Source organism: Molossus molossus, unplaced genomic scaffold (assembly GCF_014108415.1).
Source record: "Molossus molossus isolate mMolMol1 unplaced genomic scaffold, mMolMol1.p scaffold_m16_p_12, whole genome shotgun sequence".
Lineage (NCBI taxonomy): Eukaryota > Metazoa > Chordata > Mammalia > Chiroptera > Molossidae > Molossus > Molossus molossus.
In genome coordinates, this window is record NW_023425347.1 from 65,779,749 (window position 1) to 65,801,074 (window position 21,326).

Sequence of the window (21,326 nt, forward strand, 5' to 3'; positions counted from 1 at the left end):
GGTTAACCAGTTCCATCAAGTTCTGGTTATGAATGATGGTTATGGTGATGAATGGATAAATAAAATATGTTACATCCATACAATAGAATATTATTTGAGAAAATAAAAAGAAATGAAGAACTGATACAGCCTGCAACATGGATGAACCCTGAAAACATTATGCAGCCAGTAACATATTGTATGATTCCATTTATATGAAACATCCAGGATATGTAAATCCATAGAGGCAGAAAGTACATTAGTGGTTGCTTAGGGATAGGAAGACTGGGGGAATACGGGGAGTGACTGCTGATGGGTATGGGTTTCTTTTTGGAGTGATGAAAATGTCTAAAAATTAGCCCTGGCCAGTTTGGCTCAGCAGTTGGAGCGTCGGTCTGCGGACCAGAGTCCCAGGTTCAGTTCCTGCTAGCAGCACATACCACAAAAAAAGAGAAAATGTCTAAAATTAGATAGTGATGATGTTTGCACAATTCTGTGACTAATAGCCATTGAATTGTATACTTTAAATGGGTAAATTGCATGGTATGTGAATTAAATCTCAATAAAACTGTTACCCAAAAAAATAGAGCCTTTCCTTAATATTCTAAATTTAATTGAAGTATATGTAATTCTTCACTTCACATGTTATAGCCCCTATACAGTTAATATTATTTCAAACTGCCAAAAGAACCCAAGGCTGAATATATCCAAATTTTCCCTAGTTTATGAAAAATTCTAGACTTATCTTACCAGTTCCTAAGGCTCCTTCCTTTGAAAGATAATAAATTTCCATTTAAATTCAATTAATTTTTTAAAAATCTAGGGCATGGTCCTGGCTGGTTTGACTTAGCAGCTGGAGCATTGGCCCGCGGACCAGAGTCCTGGGTTCGGTTCCCGCTAAGGGCACACACCTCGGTTGCAGTTTGTCCCCAGCCCCAGTTGGGGTTGTGTGGGTGGCAACCACTCCATGTGTCTCTCTCTCTCCCCCTCCCACTCTGTCTGAAGATAAATGCAAAAATGTCCTCGGGTGAGGATAAAAAAATAAATAAAAATAAATAAAATAAAATCTAGGGCATGGATTTAGTACTTCTATATTTTAAATCACTACAGAATTTCCAACTAAAGAAACTATTATAGTCAAAAGCCTAGGTCCAGCAAAGCATCTTTTAAGCTTAAATAAACAAATGTACAGATTTTAAACTAAAAGACAACTGACAGAAAAAATTTATGATTGTAAAATAGTTCTGTAATATAAAATCCTAAATGCCTAAAGATGTGCATTAACATTCATTAAGCTCTCCTTTTCCCTTACCCAATATAAATCCAATGCCTTTTCTCTTTTTTTAAATCCTCACCTGAGGATATTTTTCTATTTATATCCAGATAGAGTGGGGGGAGGGGGAGGGACAGAGAGAGGGAGAGGGACAGGGAGAAAGAGAAACATTGATTGGTTGCCTCCCACATGAGCCCGACTAGGGCCAGAACTAAACCTCAACCAAGGTATGTGCCCGGAATCGAACCCACAACTCTTTAGTCCACGGGCTGACGCTCTAACTGCTGAGCCAAACTGGCCAGGGCCCAATGCCTTTTCTTGATTTTAACATGTCCACAGACATATTAAATTTCTTCATCTTTACCTTATTTTATTAAAGGCCCTCAAAAAGTATTTCATAAGCCCTAGCCAATTTGGCTCAGCAATTAGAGCGTCAGCCCAGGGACCAATGAGTCACGGGTTCAATTCCAGCCAAGGGCATGTACCTCAGTTGGGGGCCCCGTCCCTGGTCGGGTAGTGCCAGTGGCAACCAGTCCATGTGGCTCTAACACTTCGATGTTTCTCTCTCTCCCTCCTTCCCGCTTTATCTGATGATAAATAGAAAAAAAAAAAAGGAAAGTATTTCATAAGTACAAAACATTATATACTGTTCTAATTTTTACAATAGTTCAGTTCTATAAATGGGCTATTTACAATAATTCAAAAGAAAAAATTTTAAGTACTTAATTTGTATAAGAGGAAATATTTTAAAAATAGCATTTTCAAGTTATTTTATTAAATAAAATATTGAGTATTATAAAGTATAAGATATTCTACACAATTAAAATACTAACTACTGACACCTTGGTTCCTCCTTAATTTAGCAATCTCTAATACTTTAAAATTGATCATACTGATTTTACTTCTTAGTAGTAAACTATATAAATAAATAATAATCTTTCAAACTCTTTCAAAGTGAAGTAAACAAGCAGTATATTTTCTACTTCCAGAGTAACAATGACTTACTGGGACTGCTGGGACTGAATCATACCTGATTTACACACTATATCATTTAATCCTTACAATAATCCTATAAGGTGGGTATTATCAGCTTCATTTTGTAGAAGAGAAAATTGAAGCTTAAATTGTGCCTTTGCAACTAATCTCTGTCGAGTACATAACAGTACCAAATAAAAGTTTACTGAATGAAATGAACAGGTAACTTAGCAACAGAGAAAGAAATGGGATCATCTCTACTCATTCTGTCTTTCTAAAGTAGTTAGTATAAAACTATCATTTAACAGGCAACATATACAATTACCTCCTTAAAGACTAAAACACTGAATCAGAAATTGGAAGAGGAAGGAAAGATAATATATAAAAATTATGAATATTCTTCAAGTCAAGCTACTGAATTAAATATAGAAGACTTAAAGAGAGATCTAGCTTGTTCCACTCAATTACAACACTTGTCTGACCCTGCCTTGTAACAGTTAACTGAATATATCCTGCTTCCACAATCAGCTAGTTGCTAGCAAAGACCTTGGTCATTATTGTGTTTCCCAGAACACCGAAGAAGGCACCTGGCACTTAAAAATAATAGCTAAAATTGTATAACTATCTTTTACAGGTTACAAAAATTTTCAGACATATTTATCCTAACAGTCTTGCATAACCATCTGCATTTTACAGACAGTAACACTGAGGTACAAGGAGATAAGTACCAAAGTAAGTGGACAGGTATCCCTTTATAACAACACAGCTATCACAAAAAGCTCTCAAATGTTTGTTGACTGAATCAGCTGTCCCCGGAAATATCATTTTTCTAAGATTAAAACACCATTATTTGTTGCTATGAGAAATATATGGCCACTTAAGCTCGACTGACAGCTTTACTAGAAAACAAATACCATATTCTCATTCAGCTTGCCAAGATTAGTTAACTTTAAACTTATTATATCAGCAATTTCTCAAACTGTGGTAGGACTAAGAATAGGGGAGCTTGATAAGAATGAAGATCCTTGAGCCACCATCATCCCTAGAAATTCTTTTTATTGCTTTGAGAGAGAGAAGAGGAAGGGGGGTGGGGCACTGATTTGTTGTTCCACTTATTTATACATTCACTGGTTGATTCTTGTATGTGCCCTGACCAGGAGATAAAACCCACCACCTTGACACATCGGCTGGCTGACACTCTAACAAACTGACCTACCCCTCCAGGGCCCTAGAAATTCTGATTCAAGGGGCCGGGATCTGCAAATTTTAATAAGCACCTTCAGCTGATTCTAATGTTGGTAGTCTTTAGAGACACACTGAGAAAAACTGGATTAGACTTTTTAAAACCTAATTTAATCTACAAAAAATTTTTTTAATCAAGCCAATTTTTTACCATCATAAATATTTAAGCAAAATCTTACAAAAACAATACAAGGCTACTGCATGTAACAGGATAGGTCCTCAAAAAGATTTACACCAAACCACCTCAGGAGCTTCTCATGCTGCACAGGTGGTAAGTCAGGGGTCTTTTAGGTAGTTACCCACCTTATTCTGTTTTAATTGATGAATTAAACTATGACTGCAATAGAATTTAGTAAAACATTTTTATAGATCTTACAAATGACTGCGTTAAACAGTAAAACGGAATAGTCTTGTAACTTTGAACCTAATATGCAGAAATAATAATTTAAAAATCACCAACAGTATAAGCCCATCTTAAACTTTAAATGACCATAAATATGTACTAACTATAAGATTATAGGTGACCTTTCCCCATTATTAAATATTTATGGAGAGTCTAGATGGTACCTTTCTGTACTTTCCAAGTTTTCAACAATAAGCATATTTATTTTTTCATGTTTATAAGTTTTAGAAACACTTATCAATCCTACAACCTTCACATACATAACAGGAAAACAAGAATAACCTGTAACCTCATTTATCATAAACACCTATAAATCTGACTTAGGGTATCAATGCGTAATCACTAATCACTAACTTTTCTGTTACATCGATACCAGAACAAATAATTTAATTTCTGACATTTACAATATGTCCCATTCCTATCAGTTATCTGTTATTAGGATAGTGAGCAAGACTTTTAAAATCCTCTCGTCATCCATTCTATGGATTTATTTAAGTAGAACATTCTGGTAACCAAAGACTGAAGCATTAAAATACACTTATTTGGGAGTAGGGAGAATAGACGTTTGTACAAAAGTCTATATAAATGTGTGTGTGTGTGTATTTTTTTCCAATGAACTGTGAGCATTTATCTAGAAACATCGCAAGGCTGGGATGAGCTTTCTCCAAGGCAGACCACGCTGCAAGACAAATGTAATAGAAGAAGGCAGGGATGAGCTACCGGCAGGTGATGAAATTTCACCTCAAATAAGTCGCAAAAGGTTCTTTTCAACCCATCAGATCCGTAAATCACACTCCTGAGATACGAGGGGCTTTCGGGCCCATCACTTTTAGCACTCCAATTCCCACCCTGTCCTCCCGCCCTTCCCCCCGGGACTCTGCGGGGCTCGGAGTGGGACGCGGAAAAGCCAAGGCTGTTTGCAAACAGGCGTCCTCTGCATCTCTTGGGGATGAACGTGCAGGGCCGGGGATCAGAGACTGCGCTCCGCCCGGGGCCAATGTGAAGGGTGCCGGTGCCCCTGCCAGCCCCCTGCTCCACACACCGGGCGGCGCCGGAACGGAGGCCAGGACAAGAGCTTCTCGGCGGCGTGGGGCCTAGTCGCCCCTCACGCGCCTCCAGCCTCCCGGGGGACATGGGGAGAAAGGCTGAGGCCCCAGAACCGCGGAGTGGGGGGGAGGGGGGCTGCCGCAGCGGCTGGACTCCCCGTCCGCCGGGCTGGCGGGCTGCCGCCAGGGCCCTCCCCCAGAGGCCGATGGCCAGCGAGCCCGGGACCGCGCCGCGCAACACTCACCTCCAGCAGCGGCCGCCGTCGCCTCAACATGGCCCGGGGGGGTCGTCCCTGAGCCTACAGCCTCCTCCGGAGGGCACCGGCGCAGCCCCAGGCACCGCCGCGAAGCCTCCCACCCCTGAAGGGGCTGTGGCCGCCGCTGCTGCTGAGGCCCAGCACCCACCGAGCCGCATCGAGCTCCTGGGACGCCGCAGCCACGCGGATCCCGGAGGAGCTCCACTGAGCCGGGCCGGGGGCGCAAGGTTGCGGCGGGACGACCGAGGCGCCGCGGGCGGAGAACCTCGGCGGAGCCTCCAGCGTCGCCTTGGTCGCTCCTGCCGCCAGCGCCGCTGGGCCACAGCGCCCCCTGGACCCCACGCCGGGCTACGACGCGAGGACTGCGGCGGCCGTTCAGGCAAGAGCGGCTGGGAACGGCGAGGAACGCGGGCGGGGGCAGGCAGGGGCGGTGCGCTCCCGGCAAGGCCCACGGCCTCGGGCCCGCCCCGGACGACGCCTCTGGGAGGCGGAAACCCGTAGGTCTCCACCGACTCTGGTACCCCCCTACCCACTCCAGGTCCTCAGATCCCGAGCACCTCTGCACCTTTCCCTTCGCTTCAGGAGATAGATACACGAACGTTCCTGTCACTCGGACCCTCACCTGAGAGTCGGGGTGTGAGACAATCTCCTCGTTTTCCTCTCTCGCGGTTCCAGGGGGATTCCCTGGGTGTAAGAGTGACCCAGCGCCAACCTTTTTACACGCACACACAATCCTCTCCCAAAATAGATGAAGGAATTGTCTTTGACCTTAACTTTTTTTGGATCTACTATGCAGATCGTTACAGAAATTTCCTGCAGATACTAAACCTTAACCCCTAAAACCTCCCCTATAATAAAAAGAATGATGTTTCAAACAAGAAAAGAGAATAGCCAACCAGTTGTCCTGAAATTCAAAACAATTTAAAGGTAAGAAAAGACCCATGCATCTTTTCTAACTAATCCCTTCCCCTACCCCTGCCTTTACTCTTCCACCCCCACCCTTGCCAAATCCCAGGTAAGAGGCTCTGAAGGAAGGAAATTGTTCTGTTGTGGGGACTGTAGAAGCATTCTGTTTGGATAACCCACTCAAATTTTAGGGTGCAAACATCAGAACCAAAAAACAACAAAACACAAAGACTGTCCCAGGGGAAGTAAGGAAAGAGAAATTCTCCAAATACTATTGTCTCAAATTTTAACAAATACAGTATTTTATTATAGAGTAGTATGGTAAAATGAGCAGGGGTTTCGGTGGCAGACAGATTCTGATACTAGCAATTCCAGCCTCTGTCATGTTTAGCTTTATGATCTCAGGCAAGTTAATTATTTCTGGCCCTCAGTTTTTTAGTGCCTACCTTGCTATTTATTGTGAAGACGAGATAATTTATGTACAGGAACTGGTCGATAGAAGGTACTCAAATGTGCCCTGGCCAGTTTGGCTCAGCGGTTAGAGCATCGGCCTGCGGTCCAGAGAAACCCGGGTTCAGTTCCCACTCCTAAGGGTACGGACCTCGGTTGCAGTTTGTCCCCTCGGTTGCAGTTTGTCCCCGGCCCTGGTTGGTCATGCGGGTGGCAACCACTCGATGTGTCCCTTTCTCGTCGATGTTTCTCTCTCTCCCTCCTTCCCACTCTATCTGAACAAAAAAAAAAAAAAAAAGGAAAGTGTCCTCAGGTGAGGATTTAAAAAAAAAAAGGTACTTAAATGTTAGTTTCAAATCTTCTTTGTTCCAAAATACCCTCTCAGTCTTTCTTAGAATCAAAATTGTTGCCACCTGCTTTTGTTCTTTCTCTCTCAGTGTGTGTGTGTGTGTGTGTGTGTGTGTGTGTGTGTATAAATGTATTCCTGTCAAAAGATGGATGCAGCCCTGGCTAGAGTGGCTCAGCGGCAGCATTGGCCTGCAGACCAGAGAGTCCCGGGTGTGGTTCCTGCTAGGGGCACGTACAAAAAAAAAAAAAAAAAAAAAAAAGATGGATGCATTATTTTTCATCATCCTTGGTCTGGGTAAAATTTTCCTAAATTCAGTAATGGATTTATATAACATCCCTCCACTAAAGAATAATAAAGCTTAATACAGTGGATCCTATGACATTCTGCTGCATAGCAGACATCAGCATAGAACCAGTATATTTTTATTTCTTAAAAAAAATTATGAGGCAATCTCACCTTAACTGAGGTTATGCCCTAATAATAATAAATCTTAATGAGATCATTATATAAGGTCTCCAGGAACTTTCAAATAATAATTGAGCAACCACCTTAGAGATAATATAACCTCACAGCTCTCTTCCAATCAATGAAAGCTGTTCCAATCCTGAGTGTGCCAGCACCATCTACTTCTGAGTCACATTACAAAACAAAACAAAAATCACTATCCCCTTTTTATACCCAGAGAAACTGGTGCTCAGAGGAAAACTATGATGCATCCTCACAACAACTCTATGCATTAACTACTATACTACCACCATTTTACTTGTGAAATGCACCAATCTAAGGAAAAGCTGAAAGTAAATCCTGAGATTCCTTCAGTCTCCCATTTGATGCCCTAACAGTCCTTTCTGCAATATTAAGAAAATGCTGTAAGAGTAAGGTATGGTTGCTAAAAATGTTCAATCTAGAGAAACTGGCCCTTTAACTTAGATCAGTTTGACAGCCTAACATTATTAATATGCTTTCCAAGACTAGTTCACACCACCAGGAAATCTGTGTTTGTTTAGGAATAATCATGCTACCCAGGGTGTAACTACTTCGTGAAGATGATTCATTTGTTCCCATAACCAGTTTCCTCTTGCCTCACACTTTCTCCTCTTCTATTCAAATTATGTTGCTGAAACAGGCTGCCTTTATCATTTTTACCACCTTCATCTTTTTGACTCATTGTGCCCAGTTTGCTCTCTGCTCCTGAAATGTCTCTCGTCTGTTTTTCTCCTATACTGTCTCATTTTAATCTATCTTGACTTGCTGTCAATTGATTTGGTTATCCTACTCTCAGTTTTGCATTGATTTCCACTACTATCATCCAGTGACTCTAAAATATCTCTATTCCTAACTGGAAGACCTCCCCACTCTTTTGTTGTTGTTAATACTCACCTGAGGATATTTTTCCATTGATTTTTAGAGAGGGTGGAAGGGACAGAAGGAGGGGGAGAAAGAGAGAGAGAAACATCAGTATGAGAGAGACATGGATTGGTTGCCTCCTACATGACCCTGCAACCCAGGTATGTGCCATTGACCAGAATCAAACCCTCAACCCTTTGGCATGTGGGCTGACGCTCTAACCACCAGGCCAGGGCTCCACTTCTATTTTTATACCATATACATACATCCTATAGAAAGCAAGTACTCTAAGAATGGCTTCTTCAAGTGAGTGTAAGCTGTAGCACCCCAAACAAAATTTTCTTTGCTCTTTAAAATTTGTTCTTTGTGGTGGAGAATGGCACCAGGCAGGAGCCAGCATGGCGTCTGAGCGCAAGACTAAGTTGTCCAAGAATGTGCTGCGTTGCCCTGGCCAGTTTGGCTCAACGGTTAGAGCATCAGCCAGCGGTCCAGAGATACCCGGGGTTCCATTCCCGCTAAGGGCATGTACCTCAGTTGCAGTTTGTCCCTGGCCCCCTGGTTGAGTCATGTGGGTGGCAACAATTCAGTGTGTCCCTTTCACATCGATGTTTCTCTGTCTTGCTCGCTCTCTCTCTCTCTCCTTCTCTCTCCCTCTCTACCTGAACGAACAATGGAAAAATGTCCTTGGGTGAGGATAATAAAAAAAAAGAATTTGCTGCGCATGAAGTTCACACAAAGGGGACTAGACTCGGAAACCAAGAAACAACTAGTAGAAAAGAAAATCATTAGTGAAGAGTGCTGATACTTGGATTTGCCAGAGCTTAAAGAGAAAGAGAGTTTCATAATAGAAGAGCAGAGTTTCTTGTGATGTGAAGATCTTCTCTATGGAAGAATGTCATTCAGAGGATTTAATCTTGAGGTTGAGAAATTAATTCTTAAGATGAATGCTAAGAACAAAGCAGAAGAAGTCGAAGATGAAACAGTGGAGCTTTATTTATTTATTTATTTATTTATTTTATTATTATTTTTTTTTTATCCTCACCCGAGGATATTTTTCCATTTTTTTTTTTTTTTTTTAATCCTCATCCGAGGACATTTTTCCATTTTTTGTACAGACAGAGTAGGAGGGAGAGAGAGGAAGAGAGAGAGAGGGAAACATCGATGTGAAAGGGACACATCGAGTGGCTGCCACCCGCACGACCAACCAGGGCCGGGGACAAACTGCAACCGAGGTACATGCCCTTAGCGGGAACCGAACCCGGGTCTCTCCGGACCGCAGGCGGACGCTCTAACCGCTGAGCCAAACTGGCCAGGGCGAAACAGTGGAGCTTGATATGTCAGATGAAGAAATGGCTAGAAGATACGAGACCTTGGTGGGGACAATTGGAAAAAAGTTTGCCAAAAAAAGAGATCATGCCAATTATGAAGAAGATAAAAATGGAGTCATAAAACCAATTAAAGTAAAGAAAATGTTCTAAAGCCCCAAGATTAAAAGGGATGCCTTAAGATATGGCTCAGGGATGCTTTGTGAGAGCTGACATATTTTGGGACTCATTCCAATGGTTTCTCTATAGTTATTAATAGTATAATGTTTATTTGTAAAAAAAAATGTATAATTTTGGGAAAATGCTGTTTTCGAAACAGATGTATGATGGATGTTATACATCCTTTGCATAATGGTATTCATCAAGAGTGGATTTTTAGCTCTTGATCTTCAAATGTACAAAGATACATGGTTGCTTCCTAAATATTTTTTGGCCCCAGATTTTATTTTAATATATCACTCCAGTCACTGACCTTAAATTGACTCCTAAATTAATACCAGTGTTTAAATTGTCCTTATGTTTACACTTTACTTTAAATTATTAATAATGTCAAGCCAATTTATACATTTTAGAATCAAATATCATAAGAATTTATTATATGTAAATTAATCAAGAACAAACATACCTGCCTCTCTGGCCTAAAGTATTTGCATACTACTAAGTCAGTCAGCAGTCAGTTTGGGGAATTACAGTTTTGAGTTTAAAGCTTTTAATTAATTTTTTTTAATGTTCTGTAATAAACATCTGTTTTTATATAAAAAATAAACAAACAAACAAATAAATAAAATTTGTTCTTTAAAATTCAGGCCTTTTTGCCAATTATACCTGAATGAAACGGGGGGGAAATTTCAGGCCAAAAAGATATTCATTTCCTGGCTTGGTAAATGGCACAGGAGTCACACTTAATCCTTGTGTCTCTGTCCTGGACAATTGGTCAATAAGCCTAATAAATTCTACTTCTTTTATTGAATTTCTCTCCAACTTTACTGCCACCCATTTTGGTCTAGGACAGCGATTTTCAATCTTTTCTTCTCAAGGCACACATAAACTAATTACTAAAATTCTGCGGCACACCAAAAAATATATTTTGTGCCGATCTGACAAAAAAAAAGGGTATAATTTTGATTCATTCACACCGGATGGCTATTGTTGTATTGGCTGTTGTCATTTTTTTTTTTTTTTTTAATTTGACAGTCTAAGGGAAAAGAAGTCAATGTCCCTGACTGAATAGTCAGCTGTTGCATGTTTTAAAAAATCTTGTGGCACACTGTTTGAAAATTGCTTGTCTAGGTTAGATGTTCAACAAATTGCAGGTGCACTGAATGAAAAGGAAAGGAGAAAGGAGGGATGAATGAATATATTTGTGTACAAGAGTATATACTGTATAAAAGGAGACACAAAACCTCTTCCATGCTCCCGATAATCCTTGTGCTTCCCAATTTATAAGTTCTCATCATTGCACTGTCAATATCTGTTTACATGTATGTCTCGCCTGTCAGATTGTAAGCCCTGTGAGCCAGGTTCAGTATTTGATTTATCACTGTGTCCTCACACCCAACCTCAGCAGAGTATATGTCAGGGAATGTTAAGCTAAACTGAACTGTGGCTTAGCCTGATGTGCATCAAGCCGGTGCATCCTACACACTTAGTAACTTTTTAGGCCTTTCCTGTTAATTTACTGGTCTCAGCAAAGAGTAAGACTCCCCTTCAACAGGTGATTGCCCTGCAGCCCAGAACTGACCCCAGCTGCTGCTGCCAGCTGTGGTCTCCCACACCCCTCTGCAGCCACCAACCACAACCAGGAGTCAAACCCAGAATTCACACTCTGTTACCAAACAGGTAAGTCCTGGAGCAGGCCAGAAGTCAGTAAAGCAGCACAAACTTAAAAAGGAAATTGGGGATGTTTGGGAGCTTGTTATGTCATTTGAATTATTTAAAAAAGAACAATGCAATTCACATTTTAGGAATGGAGCATAAGGAAATAATCAAATATGTGAACAAAGATATATACAAAAAGATGTTCCTTATATATTTTACTGTGGGCTTATAACAAAAATTTAAGGCAAACCTTAAATAAAAATTACAGTACCTCCACACAAGAAGTACAGTATTATATATCCATTAACAATTACCTTTTAAGGAATTTTAAATGACACCCAACTGGTGTGGCTCAGTGGTTGAGTGTTGACCCATGCACCAAGAGGTCGCTGGTTCAATTCCCAGTCAGGGCACATACCCAGGTAATGGGCTTGATCTCCAGTGTGGGCGTGCAGGAGGCAGCCAAACAATGTTTCTCTCTCACATCAATGTTTTTCTCTCTCTCTCTCCCTTCCTCTCTCTCTCAAAAATCAATAAAAACATATTTTTAAAAATACAACCCCAAATCCTATTTATCTGTGTATCTTTCACCCCTATCTAACCACATTTGCTTTATTATTCTTTTTCCTGTGTATGCGTGCGCTCTTATTCTTGCTCTTTCTTCTATCTGTATGGAGAAAAACAGTCGTCCCTCACCACTTTGCGCTTTGACTTTCGCAGCTTCACTCTATCGTGATTTTTTCAAATACTATACTATACTATATTTGAAAAAGCGGCAATAGAGTGAGGCCGTGAAAGTAGAAGCGCGAAGTGGCGAGGGACGACTGTATAAATAAAGAATCCTACTTTGCGGAAATTCATTTATGGGATAGAATCTGGAACTGATTAACCATGATAAACGAGGCCGACTGTAGATAAAAAAATAGAGATATATGAAGGAGTTGTAATTATTTTATGATCCATTTATCTTTAAATATTTTTCAGTCTATTTCCTCAAAAAAAAGAGTACGACTTTTTTTTTTTTCCGCCCACCCCTGTGCGCTGCTCTGGCTGCACCGCCCTCCCTCCCAGCTCCCAAGCTCCGGGCTAGTACTAAGGCAGCACCGCTGTCGTCTCCTTCCAGCCGCCATCATGATCATCTACCCAGGCCTCCTCAGCCATGATATGTTCTCTGACATCTACTGGATCCGGGAGATTGCAGACGGGCTGTGCCTGGAGGTAGAGGGGAAGATGGTCAGTAGGACAGAGGGTAACAGTGATGATTCGCTCATTGGTGGAAATGCCTCCGCCGATGGCCCCGACGGCGAAGGTACCGAAAGCAGAGTAATCACTGGTGTGGATATTGTCATGAACCATCATTTGCAGGAAACAAGCTTCACAGAAGAAGCCTACAAGAAGTACATCAAAGATTACATGAAATCAATCAAAGGGAAACTTGAAGAACAGAGACCAAAAAGAGTAAAGCCTTTTATGTCAGGGGCTGCAGTACAAATCAAGCACATCCTTGCTAATTTCAAAAACTACCAGTTCTTTATTGGTGAAAACATGAATCCAGATGGCATGGTTGCTCTGCTGGACTACCGTGAGGATGGTGTGACACCATATATGATTTTCTTTAAGGATGGTTTAGAAATGGAAAAATGTTAACACATTTGGAAATTTGGATCTATCACCTGTCATCATAACTGGCTGCTGCTTTTCATCCACACACCAGGACTAGGACAAATGGGATTGATGTTATCTTGAGCTCTTCATTTATTCTGACCTTGATTTATTTGGAGCGGAGGCATTGTTTTTAAGAAAAAAAAAAAAAAGTCATGTAGGTTGTCTAAAAATAAAATGAATTTAAACTAAAAAAAGAGTACCAAATTCAGAAACTTAACATCGATACAGTATTGTGATTTAATATATGATCTTATTCAAATTTTGCCAATTGACCCACTAGTATTCCTTATAGAAAAAGAAAATCATTTTTTCTGACCCCAAATCAGTGCAAGATCACACTTTATAATTGGTCAAATCTCTTTAATTTTCTTTAATCTACAGGTTTCTCAGTCTTTGTCTTTCAAGTCCTTGACATTTAAAAAAAATAAAGGCCATTTGTTTTGTGAAATATCCCTCAATTTGAGTTTGGTGTTTCTTCATGATTAGATTTGGGTTATGCATCTTTAGAGGAATACTTCAGAACTGATGTTGTTTTCTTCTGAATGCATCATATTAGGTGGCATGTGGTACCAGTATATGTCCCATCATTGATGAGAACAACTTTGTCCAATTAATTAATGAAGGCAGTATTTGCCAGGTTTATCCAGTGTAAAGTAACTATTTTTCTCTTTATAATTAATAAATATCTTGTGGGGAAATTATTTGAGACTACCCACAAGTTCTAACATCCACTGATAATTCTCGCTTGAAATAATTATTACTACAGTGGTTGCCAAATGGCAATTTTCTAATAACATTATCATCAATCCTTATACATTTTTTGTTTTCCTACTGTATGGGAGAGTTTTTTGCTTCTACCCCATTTATTTATATATCAATTTGTTGATTTATGTTAGAATGAGCTCATCTATTTTTATTTTATTCTATGAATTATATAATTATTATTTATTTTGATGTACAAATTGTTTTAGATTTAGCTGACTTTTATGTTCTTTCATCATCTCCAAAATTTTTAAAGCATTTCCCTTACTTTCTGGCACTACATCCCAGGCTTATCTTGTGCTCTCCCAGACTCAGTCCTGGAATCACCCATTTCCTATAAAAGCTCTATTCCCATTTAGTGGAGAATGGTATTTAGAATCCAAGATCTAGGTGCTAGGTGAGCTCATTACCACTGCAGTGCCATTGCTTCTAGGCTCTATAAGTGAGTAGAACTAGAAAACACACACACACACACACACACACACACACACACCACTTTTACTTGAACATCATTTTTACTTTAAAGAACAATAGAATAGCCCGGCCGGTGTGGCTCAGTGGTTGAGTGTCAACCCATGCACCAAGAGGTCACTGGTTCAATTCCCAGTCAGGGCACATGCCCACAATGTGGGCCTGACCCCCAGTGGGGGGCATGCAGGAGGCAGCCAATCAATGTTCTCTCTCATTGATGTTTCTATCTCTCTCTCCTTCTCCCTTCCTCTCTCTCTGAAATCAATAAAGAAAAAAAAGAAAAAATAAAAAACAATAAAATAACTATGGTTATTTATTCAGACTTGGGAATTTAACAGACATTTTCTAGAAAATAAATGAAGTGAGCCTGTCACTTCAAGGGAAACAACTAACAGTATTTATTGCCAATGATAAAATTTAAGCTTTCGAGTAAATATTAGAATTTTGTCCTCATCTGAGGACATTTTTCCATTTTTTGTTCAGGTAGAATGGGAGGGGGAGAGAGGAAGAGAGAGAGAAACATCGATGTGAAAGGGACACATCGAGTGGCTGCCACCCGCACGACCAACCAGGGCCAGGGACAAACTGCAACCGAGGTACATGCCCTTAGCGGGAACTGAACCTGGGCCTCTCGGGACCGCAGGCCGACGCTCTAACCGCTGAGCCAAACCGGCCAGGGCAGTAAATATTAGAATTTTGAAAAACTTGTATTCACCACCGTGAACTTGACAACTTCCTAAACTTTTCTGAAAAGATAGGTGGTAATATAACAAATGTAGAGTGTTTTGTTTTTTTATGTTGTATAATGGAATGTGTCAATATTTGGTAGATCTGCATAACTCCATGAGCTAGTATTTCTTCAAATAACCAATGCATGATGTTACAAAAAGATAGATGGGTAAAATATCCCTTTAAAGTATAATATAGATAAAAGACTTTAATGGAATAGAGCACACAAATTCACTGATATGGTTTCAGATTCCACATTGCAACTAACCTATAAGAAATTACCACTTGTGGCCCTGGTCTATTAGCTCAGTTGGTTAGAGCCTTGTCCCAATACACCAAGGTTTCTGGTTTGATCCCCAGTCAGGCACATGCAAGAATCGACCAATGAATGCATAAATAAGCGGAACAATAAATAAAAAAGAAATTACCACTTGTCAAATGTTGATGTAGTATCAAAGAAAATATTCACAAGTATCTGAAATGACTGTTAAAATACTCCTCACTGCCCAGCCAGTGTGGTTCAGTGGATTGAGCATCATGCCGTTAACTAAGAAGTCCCAGTTCTATTCCAGGCCAGCGTACATGCCCAGGTTGCTGGCTGGTGGGAGGTGTGCAGGAGACAGCCAATTGACGTTTCTCTTTCACATCGATGTTTCTATCTCTTTCTCCCTTCCTCTCTCTAAAAAATAAATTAAAACATATTTAAAAATAAAATACTCACCACTTTTCTAACTACATATCTGTTAAGGACAGATTCTTTATATATATATACATCAACTAAAACAGCATATCCCAACAGATTGAATGTGGAAGCAAATATGATAACCCAATTGTCTTCTAGTAGATTGATTTTAAAGAGATTTTTTTTAATGTAAATAATGGTACTCTTCTTACTATGTTTTGGAAAATATAATTTTTCACTAAAATAAATTATGTTAACTTATATTGAGTTTACTATTGTTATTTTGAATAATATTTAAAATGTTTCTCAGTTTTAATTTCTAAGATGATAAATATTAATAGATATAATCCACATAAATAAAATATCTCTAGGATTCTCAATAATTTATAAGCATATAAATGAGGCCTATAGCCCTGGCCAGTTTGGCTCAGCGGTTAGAGCGTCAGCCTGCGGTCTGGAGAGACCTGGGTTCGGTTCCCGCTAAGGGCACGTACTTCGGTTGCAATTTGTCCCCGGCCCTGGTTGGTTGTGCGGGTGGCAGCCACTCGATGTGTCCCTTCACGTCGATGTTTCTCTCTCTCTCTCCCTTCCTCTCCCTCCCTCCCTCTCTATCTGTACAAAAAATGGAAAAAAATCCTCGGGTGAGGATAAAAAATAAATAAATAAATAAATAAATAAATAAATAAATAAATAAGGCCTATAACCAAAATGTTTGAGAAACACTTCTATAGTTTATTCAATCATTCTCCGATGTGGAGGTATTTCAGTTGTTTCCAGTATTTTGTATTACAAATAATGTTGCAATGAATAATTTTGTGCGTTTGTGTTTTTCTAATGTTGTAGATGTATCTGAAGGATAAATTCTTAGAAGTGGGATTTCTGGGTCAAAGAATAAATGCACATATAGTTTTGTTAGATATCATCAGACTCTTCCAAAGGGGAGAGGAGTATCATTTCTACCATTGTCTCTCTCCTTTACCAACATGTATGTTTCTTGTCAAACCTGATACAATGAGGGATTTAACACTTTCAAACCTATGCAGTGGAAAAGCTTAGGAACAAGACAGACTTAGGTTCAAATCCTGAGTAACTATTAGATATGAATAGAAGGACATGTTTTCTCATCAGTAAAATGAGACTAATGCCTGCCTTATATACAAAGTAGGTGTTCATTAAGTGGTTCGTTGTTATTATCTGATTATTTCTGGGCAAGTAGCAGCGGTAGTCAGGGTTTCCAGCACCCTGGATTCCTCAGATTATCCTCATTGGAACTGCAGAGGAAGTTGACAATAAGAGAAAATATACAGAGTTGAAGTCTTGGAAGTTACCAAGGGTGAAAGAAGAGAACAGGTCACCTAAACCTAGAGGGCTAGAACCAGATTCTGAAACCTAGTGTATGGAGCCAGGGATCTGGTCAGTGAGAGCACAGGACTGTTCATTAATTCAGTCAGTTGGTCAAATATATATTGAATACTACTATGTGCCTACCAGACCTATGTTCTGTGGTGAGCAAGATACTATCTCTGCCCTTAAGAAGTTTAGACTCTACTGGTCAAAGCAGGTGAAAAAACAGGCAATTAGGGAGTAAGCACAGTATGATACATGAACACAAATCAGGAGCAATATTTTTTAAGAGGACATGATACCTAAACGGAGATCTGAAGAATGGCTAAGACTTAGCTAAGTAAATTGGGTAGACAGATAGGAAGGTAGTAGGTAGGAAGAGAACATGTTCCAGGCAGCAGAAATGGAATACGCAACAACCTAGAGGCAAGAGAAAATATGATGTGTCTGAAGAACTGATAGAACAGTTTTGGCCTAGGCAGAGAGGACAGAGTGGGGGAGCAATGAAAGCCAAGGCAGAGGCTAAATCAGTAAAAGCCTTATAATTAAGGACTTTGGATTTTATCCTATGAGCAATGGGAAGCCACTGGAGCTTTTAAGCTGGTCAGTGGCATTAACAATTCTGATTTTAGAAAGATCACTCTAACTACTATGTAGAGAATAGATTAAAGGACACATTTGGAGACAGGAAAGCCATTTATAAGTGTCTGTTGCAATAATCAAGGCAAAAGTGATGATGACTTGAATTAGGGTACATTAAGGAGAACAGAGATTTGGGGAGGCAAAATAATCAAATTTATGATTGGATTGGTGTGTGAAAAAGAGAAAGAAATCAAAGGTGACACTTGAGTTTCTGGCTTGGGCAACTTGGTAGCCCATGCTATCAGGCAAAGAGCCAGAAGGGGAAGAGGAACAGGCTTGATAGAAAAAATAACGAGTACTGTTTCAACATGTTGACAGATTAGGAAACTGAGGTTCAGAGAGGTGAAATGACGTGTCCAGGGTAATTCTAAGTGGCAGAGCAAAGATTCCAACCCAGGTCTATCGGACTACACATGTCCTTGTTGCTTCAGCAGCACCACACCTCCTCCCACACTCAGAGTAGGAATGTGTACCAACCACCAGGGAGGGGAAAACCACCAGGAGCATTTATAATATGAATGAAATGCCTTCATGTAAGTCAAAATAGACCGAATAATAAAACGAGGGTATTTCCATAAGCATAATTAACACTCTGTCCATGATGACTCACACTGTCATCCTCTTGTCCTAGAAGGAAAGTATTAGGATACATTTGATACTGGGGAATGTTTATGATGTGGTGTTTGTTTGTTTTTTATTTTTTTTCTCTTTATTTATTTTTAGAGAGAGAGGTAGGGAGAGGGAGAGAGAGAGAAACATTGATGCAAGAGAACATCAATTGGCCACCTCCTGCATGTGCCTCACTGGGGGTTTGGCCCACAACCTGGGCATGTGCCCTGACCGCGAATCAAACTGGTGTCCTCTTGGTGCATGAGTTGATGCTCAACCACTGAGCCACACTGGCCGGGCTATGATGTGTTTTTCATAAGAATTATATATGAGACAGCATGGTATATGTGGTATAATGGAATGACCCTGGGTTAGAGACTGGACACCTGGGTTCTAGATATAAACATGGACTGGACTGAGGAGGAAAGTTGTTATTTAGGCATTTGAATCTCTGGGCCTTACCTCAGGGTGTCCAGTTCAGTCAGGGCTCCTTTAGCCAGGCTATTCCATACTGCCCACCTTGTACAGAGACAGTATAGTATAGCCAAAAGAGCCTATGCTTTGGAGTCAGCAGATCTTAGTTCAATTCACAGCTCTACCAATTTCTGATTGTTTGACTGAAGGAAGTCACTTACTCGCTCTGAATCTTGTTTTTGTCTCATGTACATAGTACCTGATTATAAGAGTTACCAAGAAAGTGCCAGATACATCATAGGCACTCAAAGTTAATTATTTTCTCTTGACTTTTCTCATATTTTTAACCTCAAACACTGTCTCCTGTCTCTATCTTTACAGCTTAGAAAAGAGTTAACAGCTTCACCCTGGCTGGTTTGGTTCAGCAGTTAGAGCATTGGCCTGCAGACCAATGAGTCATGGGTCTGATTCCGGTCAAGGGTGGGTACATCAGTTGCTGTGCGTTCCTGGCCCTGGTCAGGGTCGTGTGGGTGGCAGCCAGTCGATGTGTCTCTCTCACATTGATGTTTCTCTCTCTTTCCCTCCCTCACACTCTGTATGAAGATAAATAGAAAAATACCCTCAGGTGAGGATTCCAAAAATAAAATAAAATAAAGACTTCCGGTCAAGATGTTGGCGTAGGTAAACGCGGTATCGCGTCCTCCCACAACCACATCAAAGTTACAACTAAACTACAGAACAACCATCATTGAAAACCGCCTGAAATCAAGCTGAATGGAAGTCCTACAACTACGAAATTAAAGCAGCAGCCACATCCAGACTGGTAGGAGGGGCAGCGGCGCGAGGGGCGGTGGTGGCAGAGGCAGCAGTGCGACGTCGGCACGACAGGCTGGTCCCACACCCAAGTGTGGCGGATAAAAATCAAGAGGCTCCCGCGGCTGGAAAGGTCCTTCCTGAGGACTGAGGGGTCCCCGTCCCACACCAGGTGCCCCGCTCAGGGTTCCAGTGCCAGGAAGAGCAGTCCCCATAACTTCTGGCGGGAGAAACCAGCGGGAACTGAGGCTCAGGGAAGCTGAAGCGGCTGGAGCCCCAGGCAGCTCCCTAAAGGGCCTGCATTCGGACTTATCGAACTCTCTCCCTCTAAGCTTGGAGGGAAGGCAGCTCGAGGGGCACCAGAGACACACAGGGAAGAACTGAGCTGTTTGGCACTGGAGCGAGGGCTGGAGAGGGGGCTTTCTCGGGGACAAACGTGCTGTCAGAGGCCTTTGTTCCTTTGGTGAGCCCTTCCCGGGGCGGCAGACAGTCTCCATATCTGGGACTCCAGCAACCTGGCTCACACTGGTAGCCCCACCCTGCTGACTCCCTGAGGCCCCGCCCTGCCCCACCCAACTTTCAAGCCCACCCAAGCTGTTACCACTTGCTTAACCATAGGATTGGCCAGTCTTGGATCCTGCTTCAGGTTTTTCCTAAAGTCTTTCAAACGAGCAGCATCTGGTCTCAGCGAGCCCCATACCTCTCATTAAGTAATACACTGAAACAAACACAGGGAGGCAGCCAAAATGAGGAGACAAAGAAACAGGTCCCAAATGAAAGAACAGAACAAAACCCCAAGAAAAGAACTAAGCGAAATGGAGATAAGCAACTTAACAGATACTGAGTTCAAAATACTGCTTATAAGGATGCTCAGTGAACTTAGTGAGAACCTCAGTGAACTTAGGGAGGGCCTCAAGAGCATAAAAAAGAACCAGTTAGAAATCATGGATACACCGAACTGAAGGAGGCATTAACTGAAATAAAGAATAATTTACAGCCCTGGCCAGTTTGGCTCAGCGGTTAGAGCGTCAGCCTGCGGTCCGGAGAGACCCGGGTTCGGTTCCCGCTAAGGGCACGTACTTCGGTTGCAGTTTGTCCCCGGCCCTGGTTGGTCGTGCGGGTGGCAGCCACTCGATGTGTCCCTTCACATCGATGTTTCTCTCTCTCTCTCCCTTTCTCTCTCCCTCCCACTCTATCTGTACAAAAAATGGAAAAATATCCTCGGGTGAGGATTAAAAAAAAAAAAAAAAAGAATAATTTACACAGCTTCAATAATAGAGTATGTAAATCCAAGGAGCAAACCATCGATTTGGAATATAAGGAAGCAACAAACACCAAATCAGAACCACAAAAAGAAAAAAGAATCCAAAAAAATGAGGATAGTGCAAGGAGCCTCTGGGACAACTTCAAGCGTGCCAACATTCGCATCTTGGGGGTGCCAGAAGGAGAAGAGAGAGAACAAGAAATCGAAAAACTGTTTGAAACAATAATGGCAGAAAACTTTCCTAACTTGGTGAAGGAAACAGACATACAAGTCCAGGAAGCACAGAGAGTCCCAAACAAGATGAACCCCAAGAGGCCCACACCAAGACACATCATCATCAAAATGCAAAAGGTTCAAGACAAAGAGAGAGTCTTAAAAGCAGCAAGAGAAAGGCAGCTAGTTACCTACCAGGGAGTTCCCATAAGACTGTTAGCTGATTTCTCAAAAGAAACTTTGCAGGCCAGAAGGGAGTGGCAAGAAATATTCAGAGTGATGAAAACCAAGAACCTACAACCAAAATTACTCTATCCTGCAAAGCTGTCATTTAGAATCGATGGACAT

General features: G+C 41.1%; 2 protein-coding genes and 1 pseudogene across 3 annotated transcripts in view; 2 read left to right on the forward strand and 1 right to left on the reverse strand.

The window, feature by feature from the left end:
• The window catches only part of ZFYVE9 (zinc finger FYVE-type containing 9), a 141,983-nt gene extending 136,794 nt beyond the window's left edge, over positions 1 to 5,189 (reverse strand). For both annotated transcript variants that reach the window (XM_036255100.1, XM_036255101.1), the window contains exon 1: positions 5,164 to 5,189. The gene's annotated coding sequence lies outside the window, so the exon portion shown is untranslated. The remainder of the gene's footprint in view (positions 1 to 5,163) is intronic.
• A 3,436-nt stretch (positions 5,190 to 8,625) lies between these two features.
• Positions 8,626 to 9,705, forward strand: LOC118627243 (annotated as a pseudogene).
• Positions 9,706 to 12,492: 2,787 nt separating this feature from the next.
• Positions 12,493 to 13,189, forward strand: LOC118626645 (translationally-controlled tumor protein-like). The gene has a single exon (XM_036256625.1). It carries the CDS (start codon positions 12,502 to 12,504, stop codon positions 13,015 to 13,017), a length of 516 nt encoding a protein of 171 aa, XP_036112518.1. The 5' UTR covers positions 12,493 to 12,501; the 3' UTR covers positions 13,018 to 13,189.
• The last annotated feature ends 8,137 nt before the right edge of the window (positions 13,190 to 21,326 follow it).